The sequence below is a fragment of the Oncorhynchus kisutch genome, unplaced genomic scaffold (assembly GCF_002021735.2).
Source record: "Oncorhynchus kisutch isolate 150728-3 unplaced genomic scaffold, Okis_V2 Okis06b-Okis10b_hom, whole genome shotgun sequence".
Lineage (NCBI taxonomy): Eukaryota > Metazoa > Chordata > Actinopteri > Salmoniformes > Salmonidae > Oncorhynchus > Oncorhynchus kisutch.
This window is the reverse complement of record NW_022261983.1, coordinates 2,104,734-2,116,364: the sequence shown is the minus strand read 5'-3', so window position 1 is coordinate 2,116,364 and position 11,631 is coordinate 2,104,734. Positions and strand designations below refer to the sequence as shown.

Genomic DNA, 11,631 nt, shown 5'->3' with positions numbered 1-11,631 from the left:
CCCCCGTGGTAAAACTGTCTTTCAATGTTTTCTTTTTCTGCTTTGATGTAATCATCGCTTGTTTCATCACAATGATTGACACTCAGGATTTCCAAGGAATACATCCTTTCCTCGTCACGAGTTTCAAGAAGGCACTGTCCTTTCAGGTAGATAGGCAAGTGTTTGGTGTCTCGAGATGTTACAGGTTGGATTCGCTGCAGTGTCGCATCAACATGGCTCATTTTCATCCCGACAACACTGGAACGGTTCACAGTTTCTGTTCCACATGAACCCTCTGCAAAACTTTGCCATTTCTGATAGTTATCCTCAGATTCTGAGATGCAAATGATGTCTTCATGGCCTTCCATATCTGTGAAGAACTCATAGAAGGTGTGCAAAAGTGGTTTCTCAACAGGGGATGTGAGAAGGAAGACCACCAGGAATGCTCCTTTTGGCAAGACCTGTTTGCAGATCAATGACACAGATTCCCTCAGGAGTGTAATTTTTGTTTTGATCCATGTCATCTCATCACAGGGGTTTTCATTCCCTTTGTAATCGCTTCGTCCGTTGCAAAATATCCAGCTGGTTTGCTCAAACAAATGCAAATGGCTCACAAATTCGCCAATGCTCATACCACTTGTTATTTTGTAGTTCTGCATGAAATGCATATTTGCAGCATGGTGCTGAATATATTTACTGCACAGTCCTGACAGCTTAGAATCTGTGTCAAAGTCGAACACACAAAAAATATTCATGTTGAGCAAGAAGTCAATACTGCTCAAATCATCTGGTTTGAACTTGTTAGTGACAAGAATGTACCATTTCTCCTTTTCAATGAATTTCTTGCCACTGGTTATCAGCATGGTGAGTTTCCTTCCGAGGTCTTGGCAGATGTCCGGGGTGTTAACATATCGACAATGCTCAGCCTCTTCTCTTTGGGCATCTCTATCTCTGACTCGCTGGTAGAAGTCATTTTGATCACTCACTGGCTCGGTTTTTGATCCTACCCTTCGATAGATTGTTTCCTTTTCATGCTCAATCTTGTTAGAGGACTCTTTGAAGTTTGGCAAGCGAACAGAGTACACTCGGTTCTTAACAATGCTTATGGAGGGAATAATATCAACCTCCACCACGTATCTTTTTTCTGTGCTATTTATGTCCATAACCTCTATAAACCGAGGTGGACGTATGCACTGTCGCACATGCTCGCTGTCAGAGCGAGAGAAACTCCTTTCAATGTGATCCAATGCATCAACATATATATCTTTCTCAGAAACCAGAACACCAATTATCTCACCATGCACATAGCCTGCATCATCCCTACTGTCCATCACACCAAAGTGTATTGTGCCATTTGATCTGATATTCATGCAGCCACTACCGAATTTGAGAACCTCTTTGGCAAATTTTGCCTGTAGTCTTGTGCGGTCCAATTTGGCAGCATTGTCAAGTGACTTGTACTCATGACAGGGAGATATCAGATCAAATACACCAGATTCAGGTTGCAGAACACTATGTTTGACATATGTGAAAACAATGCCTTCTTTGCCAAATGGCCGTGGCTTGCAGTCTCTCTTCGTGGTTAACACATTGTCCTCAACAGATTGTCCTTGATGAGTTTGTTTCTCTTCCTCTGAAAGACCTTGATCGGTCTCTGGAATCTGGGGAGCTGATCCCGGCTTCTTCTTTTTACTTTCCTGTTCACTATTGTTGCTACTTTGAGGCTTTTCCTTGCCCCGAGTTGTCTGTTTGGTGTCTATAAGCTCATTTCTCTTTCTGATGATCAACAGAGCTGGTCCTGATTTCATTCCAATCTCTTTTCTCAGATAGTCCTCAGTCAGTACAAGGAGAATTCTCCCATCTACCTCTTCCTCATAAAGCTTCTTGATGTATTGCTCCTTCACTCCAATAGTTCTTAACCAAGAGCTCACGTTGGAGTCAGTCCATTTTTCAACAGGAAGTTCATCAGGTTCCTCTGCTGTAGAATATAATAGAAAAATCAAATAACTGATTAATTACCTATATGAAGTATTAGTAGAATATAAAAACATCATTACACCAATATCTCTTTCTTACCCATTATTGCACTTCAGTCTACGAGCTCACTGCTGTGTAGGGTCTTGCATAATCAGTCTGAGGAAAATAGTAACTTTTAATCAATCAACTACATCATCTAAAATAGCACTGCTTGTTTTTCTACTGTGTGTTGCTCAGTGAAACATATTTGAAATGAACAAACTACAAAAGAAGTACATCCTTTAGTAGGCTATGAATATATTTTTAAAAATGTCTTCTTTCTTGGTAGCCCAGTAAAGCAAAATGACCTTAAATGATGTTGAAAAAACATCTGACATTGGAACCATGTTAATTTTCAGTTGTAAGTGAAAGTTTAAAATACATATTTTAGGGATGTTGAAAAGACGACTCCTCTGGGTGTTGAAATGGTGTCTGACATTAAAGCCATGTTCATTTTCAGTTCTAAGTGAAAGATAAAAATCTGTATTTTTTGCTGTGGTTTCATAAGGTCAAATTGTAACCGTAACCAATTTCACTGACATCTCATGTCAATGATGAAAGTATTATGTCTCAATCCCAAAAATATTTGGTTCTGATTGATTTATTATTGCTCTCATCTGTCACTTGCACTTATATTAGCCATTTCAAAAGCTGAAGAACTGGCAGTGATCATGTTCAAAAGACACAACCAACCGAACACTAACTACAACAATATTCTCTATCGACATAACGTTTTAAAATATAAACACTGGGTATTATTCTAATGAGGTCCACCCCAAACAAGGCCAAATTGAGTTGGTCCGTTGGCGTTAATCGCATCTCCATTTTCTTCACTGCACGGATCCTTTTAAACACACGCATTTCCTCACGGAAGCTGTTAAGCACAGAACACAGCTACAGTCAATGCTTGCTGACGTCGCTGATGACTCTAGCCAAAATCATGTAAAAGTTATGCCCAATATCACAGGAGCTATGTTTTATTCTTTCTGCCACTGCTTTCAAAAAAATGGACTAAACTTTTAGGGACAAATTTGAGCAAATTCTAATTTTTTCAATAATCGTGATTAATCGCAATTAACTAACGCAATTAACCATTTTAATCGTTTGACAACCCTAAAGAATAGACATTTTCAATGTCCGTAAATGACATCTTTTAAACTTTAACTTAGAACTGAAGATGAACGTGACTGCAATGTCAGACAGAGAATACTTTTCAACATATTCTCTCTCATTGGGGTCTGTCTAAAAATGATAGTAAGACAAAAACAGTATGCCATAGCTCTATGTCTATGTTGGTGTGAATGGTGCAGATCTCTTGTAAAGAGTGCCCAAGACACCAAAACACCGGTGGAATGAGCACACTCAGAATCTCCGGGGGCTGTAAAACCCTTGCTAATATAAGTATATAATAGCCTCCTCCACAATCCAATGGGATAGCTGTTGATGAGAGAGGGGCCCACGTTTGCAAAGGGGCGCCCAGGAAACGAAGAGTAGGTCACCCTTTTGCCATGCTCTAGTTTGTCCAAGTAGAAGCGCAACACGTGTACTGGACATAAACGACGGAGACGCCCTTCTTCTGTAGAGTAGAAGGGTGACCGGTGGAAATCAATTAGCTCCAAGGCGATACAATTGTAATTGCAGCTGACCTTAGGCATAAAGGTGGGATTGAGTAACAACGTTACTTGGGGGAACCCCGGGGAAACTGTAGGCATGAATGGTGGACTAAAGTGCATGCAGCTCACTCACTCGCTTTGCAGAGGTAAGGGCAATTTTTTAATTTATTTTACCTTTATTTAACCAGGTAGGCAAGTTGAGAACAAGTTCTCATTTACAATTGCGACCTGGCAATCAGCAAACCGGTCTTAAAAGGAGAGATATTTAAAACTCCACACATTCCAGCTGCTCAAAGGTTGCTGAGAAAATAATTGCATCAAGCACAATAGGCAGGTCCAAAGACGTGGCTAAAGGGAAAGGGGGATACCTAGTCAGTTGTACAACTGGATGCATTCCACTGAAATGTGTCTTCTGCATTTAACCCCTCTGAATCAGAGAGATGTCTTGCTCAGGGGCAGAACGGCAGATTCTTAAATTGTCCGCTCGGGGATTCGATCCAGCAACCTTTCGGTTACTAAGCACTAGGCTACCTGCCGGCTTGGGGATTAGACGTAAGCGACATGCTTCCTTCATGAAACACAACTGCGGGTGTTACTCTACTCTAGTTGTCAAAGCCTAGATGACAGACCGAGAAAAATGCTAAATGGATCTAAACAGTGAACTGTTTTGGTCACACCACTTCTCGCAAACCAACCACTTTACAGTGAGAGTGTAGAAGGGGCTCCTGCACTCTGGGTAGTCTAGAAAACAGAGGCAAATCGCATTCAGATTCTCCTCCTCACAAGCCATGCACAGCGCGCCATAGTTTCCTAGAGGGCGGAAAATAGGGTAGAGACAGCGGTGATATGCTACATGAAGATGAAATTGACAACCATTTCAAAATAGAAACACATGCATTGGCTAAATAGATACATTGCTGCATTGCAAACATAAAACATCTAGACAAAGATAAATTAATTCACACAAGGAACCCACAGACCTGTCAGTGGCAGTGTCCCAGACAACAATATCTAACCTGTTCCGAATAAATAACTGGCGGGTTGCAGTAGGACGATATTTGCAAATTGGTGTGAACGGTGTCATTAAACAAGACGTGCTCATATTATTTATTTTATGTACTTGGTGAGAGGGCCTTTATCCGTGTTAGCTAGCTAGGGTTCACCTATTTGGCTAATAGCTTCGCTAGCTAGTACCACCTTAGCCGAAGACAACTGCGTGAATATTGTTGTTTCTCCGGTCTTGAGTCTCATATCACCATAGCATCGTGAGGTGTACTAAACGAGAGAAGCAAGCTGGCCAGTAGCTAGTTGGCTTTTCAGCATTGTTGTGAATTAGCCTTCACAGATGTGATAGCAACACTACTTGAGCAGGTAGGGAACTCCAAGTTATCTAGCCAGGTGTATGCCACTATGTGCAGGTAGGACTGCTAGTGTGGCTAGCTTGCTAGTTAGAAGCCTCACAGCTAATGCTAGTTAGGGCTAGCACAGTGTGAATGCCACGGCCATGAAGGTAGTAATGCATTATATAGCTAGCAACTGCCTTATGGCTAAGGTAACCAGCATATTGCTGGTCGGAGTGTGGGTTATTCACAAACGAGTAAACGTAGGTTTTAACCAAACGAGAGAATGGCTCAGTAGGAAGCTAGAAATGTAGTCCTGCTGAGGAGAGCTTTAATGGATGCAGTCACATCCACAAGGAAGAGAAGCAAGAATGACCAGGGCTGTGTTCAGTACGTTTTTACGATCTAGAATGTTCAATTGAACGGAAACGGCGCTTTACTGAATGACCAGTTAAAAATGGGGAGCGGTTGGGTTGTGGAACAATTTCAGCATTACCACTGCCCATAAAATAAACGTCCCTTTTTCAGGACCCTGTCTTTCAAAGATAATTCATAAAAATCCAAATAACTTCACAGATCTTCATTATAAAGGGTTTAAACACTGTTTCCCATGCTTTTTCAATGAACCATAAACAATTAATGAACATGCACCTGTGGAACGGTCGTTAAGACACTGACAGCTTACAGACGGTAGGCAATTAAGGTCACAGTTATGAAAACAGGAGACAAGAGGCCTTTCTACTGACTCTGAAAAACACCAAAAGAAAGATGCCCAGGGTCCCTGCTCATCTGCGTGAACGTGCCGTAGGCATGTGTTGGAGCGAACCATTGAGGAAAGCTCAGCATTGCATGTAGATAGATTTGGCTGCTAGGCTGAAGTAGCGAGGACATGCACATTAGGAGAAGATGATATCCAGGCCATATGACACCCAGACCATACTCTATTTTTGAAAGAATACATTAACCAAGACCATACGTGCATTCATGACAGCTGAACGTGCTGTGGTCAGCAGGATACAGGAAGAAAGATGTAGGCAAGATAACTGATGACTAACACGTAAAACATAAGCATGCAATACATACATTCTTTTTAGAACATGGAAAGAGTTCTGCCATCGTTGTAACCAAAAGCAGATACTAAGGGGGAGTAACTTTATTTACATATGTGATGTACACAAATACTATGTATGTATAAAAGCAGAGCCAGTGCTAAGAAGGGGCGGCTATTCCGCAGACCAGCACGGCTCTTAATAACTTGTATTAAAGTCTACATTGAATTCACAAAGTTCTTCTGAGAGTATTATATTTCTGAAACAATTCTCCACGACACATGCTGCAAGGAGGCATGAGGACTGCAGATGTGGCCAGGGCAATAAATTGCGATGTCCGTACTAGAGGTCGACCGACTATGATTTTTCAACGCTGATACCAATTATTGGAGGACCAAAAAAAGCCGATTGGCTGATTTTTATTTATTTATTTGTAATAATGACAATTACAACAATACTGAATGAACACTTGTTTTTATTTAATATAATACATCAATAAAAATCCATTTAGCCTCAAATAAATAATGAAACTTGTTCAATTTGGTTTAAATAATGCAAAAACAAAGTGTTGGAGAAGTAAAAGTGCAATATGTGCCATGTAAAAAAGCTAACATTTGAGTTCCTTGCTCAGAACATAAGAAAGTTGGTGGTTCCTTTTAACATGAGACTTCAATATTCCAAGGTAAGAGGTTTTAGGTTGTAGTTAATATAGTATTTATAGGACTATTTCTCTCTATGCTATGCCATTTGTATTTCATTAACCTTTGACTATTGGATGTTCTGATAGGCACTTTATTTCCAGTGTAACCGTATAGCTTCCGTCCCTCTCCTCGCCCCTACCAGGGCTCGAACCAGGAACACATCGACAACAGCCACACTCAAAGCAGCATTACCCATTGCTCCACAAAAGCCGCAGCCCTTGCAGAGCAAGGGGAACAACTACTCCAAGTCTCAGAGCGAGTGACGTTTGAAATGCTATTAGCGCGCACCCCGCTAACTAGCTAGCCATTTCACATCGGTTACACCAGCCATTAGCCTGATAGGCTTGAAGTCATAAACAGCACTGTGCTTGCGAAGAGCTGCTGGCAAAACGCACGAAAGTGCTGTTTGAATGAATGCTTATGAGCCTGCTGCTGCCTACCATTGCTCAGTCAGACTGCTCTATCAAATCATAGACTTAATTATAACATAACACACAGAAATACAAGCCTTTGGTCATTAATATGGCCGAATTCCGAAACTATCATTTAGAAAACAAAACGTTTATTATTTCAGTGAAATACAGAACCGTTCGGTATTTTATCTAACGGGTGGAATCCCTAAGTCTAAATATTCTTGTTACATTGCATAACCTTCAATGTTATGTCATAATTACGTAGAATTCTGGCAAATTAGTTCGCAATGAGCCAGGCAGCCCAAACTGTTGCATATACCTGGACTCTGCGTGCAATGAACGCAAGAGAAGTGGCACAATTTCACCTGGTTAATATTGCCTGCTAACCTGGATTTCTTTTAGCTAAATATGCAGGTGAAAAAATATATACTTCTGTGTATTGATTTTAAGAAAGGCATTGGTGTTTATGTTTAGGTACAGTCGTCCAACGATTGTGCTTTTTTAGCAAATGCTGGTTAAATCATCCCCCAGCGTTGCATCGATTATATGCAACGCAGGACACGCTAGATAAACTATTAATATCATCAACCATGTGTAGTTATAACTAGTGATTATGATTGATTGATTGTTTTTTATAAGATAAGTTTAATGCTAGCTAGCAACTTACCTTGGCTTCTACTGCATTTGCGTAACAGGCAGTCTCCTTGTGGAGTGCAATGAAAGGCGGGTGGTTATAGCGTTGGACTAGTTAACTGTAAGATTGCAAGATTGGAACCCCCGAGCCGACAAGGTGAAAATCTGTCGTTCTGCCCCTGAACTAGGAACGGTTAACCCACTGTTCCTAGGCAGTCATTAAAAATAAGAATGTGTTCTTAACTGACTTGCAGGGAAATTGTTTAAATGATTTTTCCACCATTAGTTTTTCCCATTTTAGAAACACTTAAAACAAGGGCCATGTTTTGTGTAGGCTTACCCTGGTGTGAGGTTTTGATATTCGTGTAAATCTTTCTCAGACAAGGTGACTTTTAAATCAATAAATTCAGCTCTATTTACTCTCAGATTCGAAAATTATAATTAATGACATCATGTAAGACTACAAATACATGCATGTCTCTCTAGCTGACACCTTTGCTAACAGGTATTGTTTTATTTTAAAACATGACCAAAATAGTTTTACTTTTATTTTTAAATGTGGCCAATTTATGCATTACTACATTTTGCTAACATTAGATAGTTAATCCAGAGATTCTTACCTTTGCCTGGATTCAGCAGTCTCGTCCAGATAGTAGATAGATAGTATTTGTAGTTCCGTCGGATAGCCTCATTAGCAGCTAATTAGCATTTCATTTTGTTATTATACCAGCGAATATATTAATAAGTCACCTTGTCCGAGAGAGATTTACAGTTATCAAAACGTTACGTAAATTTACACATAAGAGTCTAAAATCCCCTATGGGAAAAATGAATGGTTTGAACCATTTCCCTGTTTGACCGCTAGGTTATCTGGGTATTATGACTCATATTGTGGTACTCTTTGGAGGAGAAGCTCACCTCATTCACCACTTCACCTGTGTCTCCAACAGATGACGTGTGATTGGTTACTTTGAAAGATTGTGGACATGCCCATAGCTAGACATTGAAACGAATATTTGAAATATAACCTATTTCAAGACAACGAAGCTGCTAAAATGTTTAGTTGATTATAAAATCACAAGGGAATGCTGGCCAATGCACGGTTTCAAATGAAATGGCTCAAGCCTATTAACGTTGGCTACAGTTAGTATTTTTAAATGTTCAAGAATCTCTTAAGTAGCTACATACATCGTTTTAATAAAAATTAAATTTAATCTGTAGTCTCAAAAAAGAAAAAATAATATTGGGTTTACCAATGAGCGGGCGAAGATGAACCAGACGTTGGCGGGGATGTTGTCCTCTCTGGAAAAAAAAATATACTCCAGTTTTAGATTGCAGAGATAAGACTTCAATATAGTGTTTTTCCCCTGCAGCAGATAAACTTTACACCAAACAGAAATAAAGGGCTAAGAATGTGTCTTTCCTTTGCTGGAGAGCACTCTCGACAAGCGTAGCCTATAATTGATATAGTTCTCACCTCTTTAAATTGTTCCATTGCCAACAGAAATATGTTTAGCTCTTAATTCGCCGCACGTCGTTCATGCTTTGGAATATTCGGTGTGATAGAAGACGAATCTTTTCAACTGGTAGATTTCTGCTGCTGTACTAGATAGGTGGTGTCGAATGCTAGAACGCTCAGTCACTCCCTAAAACCATGGACCCGAACTACGTCAGATCAGAGGAACGACGTCACGAGGCTTGTTTTTATCCGTAAGTTTCGTTTAGGAGAAAAGGAGAGTTATGACACTGGCAACTTGGCATGGACCCCCTCAGGCTTGCAGTGGAAGTCCGTTACATAACAGGCAATAATGAATGTATTATGTTTGCTTAGTCCCAAGAATAACTGACAAAAATGTAAAGTTCAAAAGGCACAAATATAACGCTGATTTATTTGGCTTTTTCACTTAAAACAGCTGCATATTCGTTGGCAATGCAAGATGAGAAAATGTTGAAACAGTGTAGTATGGACAGTACATAACAGCTTACAAAATAAATAAAATATTAGACTATTACAGTTAAATGTAATACATTAAATACCTATTAATCTGTTATTCACTGACAATGGATATGATTGAATAAAACATGTTTCACTGGATCCTCGTTAAGGAATATGAGATGAGAGAAAATAAATATAATCCCTCCATCAAAGAATGGACAAAGAAACTCAAGCCCATAACCCGGAATGTAAAGGGAATACATTGTAATCATCCTATCATGACTTGTAGCCAAACAAGTTTTAGTTATGCCTAGTGTGTCAAGAGATGAAGCAAACAAAACTGGCTGACACCCTGCAATAAAAAACAACAATATTTATTTGTGCCCGATGTACAGCACAACGCTAACAGAGATAAGATAAAAGTAGAAAAGAAACACATGCTTCTACCAGTGTTCAATTCAAACACCCTTTGGAATATCTCTCCTTGACTGCACAGGAAGACAGGCACTGAAATAGTACTGAGTCAAGAGACAAGCAGCATCTGCAGCAGCAAGCAAAACTATTCCAGACACATCTACCCTCACAGAGCTCACATACACAACACAGTGTTATTTAAAAAGGCACAATGGCCACATATGATTATCATTGATTAAGTCATTATCTAGTCACATATACAAAAATATACACCTCTTTACAGTGAAAAGGCTCACTGAGGGAACGTTGTACAGTAAAACTACCATTGTTGACTTAAGTCTTCCAACATAAACAGAAGACTTCCTCCCTTGTATTGCCAAGTATTTTGTACCCAACAATACTTGACATAAGGCGGGACTCCATTGCAAATAAAACAGGTTCTCTCTGCCCACACTAGTTCATTTCCACCCTGGCTTCTTGATGCATCGGGGGACCTTGGGACGGTTCCATCCTGAGCCATTTTGTCTCAGTAGAGTAGGAAAGGCCCTTGGTTTGGGCTGCTGCTGCCCCGTCGGCAGGTCCCAGGCAATGCAGGCCTGGTCCTCACCAGCACAGGAAAGAGCCACAGGGCCCCAGTATGTGTCCACTCGTAAGGCAATCAATCAATCAAATGTATTTATAAAACGCCCTTTTTACATCTGCAGGTGTCACAAAGTGCTATACAGAAACCCAGCCTAAACCCCCAAGGCAACACTCCTCTGTGCCGTACCCATCACCTGGCTTTCAGGCAGGCTCCGTGTCCTGTGTGGCACTGGTGGTTCAGGTGGGACAGGATTTGTAAGGGGGATTTCTGAGGGTGTGGAGGGCTGGTTGGGCATCTGTCCATGGGGGCAGGTCTGGCAGTGTGGATGAGGGTGATGTAGGCAGTACTGGTTTGGCTGGTAAGAATGTGGATGATACTGGCAATATGGTTGTGTTGTTGTGATTGACAGTGACTATGGGTGTGGAGTCTGATACGGTCACTGACTGTATGGGTGCTGTGGATGGAATTGTGCCCGACACCATCACAGGCTGTGAGGGTATTGTGTTTGACAATGTGGGTTCCTCTGGCTGCGACGTGTGTGTCTGCAGCGGGGGGGTGGCCTCGTGGTGTGTGTAGGGAGTCCGTATCCAGTAGAGCTGCTCTAAGCTGGAGTAGTTGGGAAGGAAGTGCCTCCTGTGCACATGTGTGCATGGCCAGGTAGGTGTGGAGCGGGAGGTGAAGTAGGTGACAAAGTCATCAGCGATGGAGCCCAGAGTCTCCTGGACCTCAGCTGGTAACTCCCTGTAATGGTGCTTCTATAGGAGGGACAAAAGAAGAAGGATTCATATACACGGACATCTAAATCAGGTAAACACACATAGGAGGCTGTTGCATAGAAAAGGGTCTGCATACATTGTTACACCAAATCATAATTCACCAATTAAAAGTACAGCTTTCATGGTTGTTAACAAATTCAAGTAAAAAAACGTTAATAGATTGCTTTTTATAAATGTT

General features: G+C 40.8%; 2 protein-coding genes across 2 annotated transcripts in view; both read right to left on the bottom strand.

Moving 5' to 3' along the window:
• LOC116359904 (sterile alpha motif domain-containing protein 9-like) lies at positions 1–9,404 on the bottom strand (the record flags this gene model as incomplete). Its single annotated transcript, XM_031813856.1, is given in 3 exon segments — positions 1–1,957; positions 8,998–9,046; positions 9,222–9,404. Coding segments are annotated over 3 exon segments (2,024 nt in total), but the record flags the coding sequence as incomplete, so codon positions are not given.
• A 195-nt stretch (positions 9,405–9,599) lies between these two features.
• LOC109881302 (serine/threonine-protein kinase/endoribonuclease IRE1) overlaps positions 9,600–11,631 on the bottom strand; it is a 29,088-nt gene continuing 27,056 nt past the window's right edge. The window contains exon 23 of the mRNA XM_031813852.1: positions 9,600–11,432. The gene's annotated coding sequence lies outside the window, so the exon portion shown is untranslated. The remainder of the gene's footprint in view (positions 11,433–11,631) is intronic.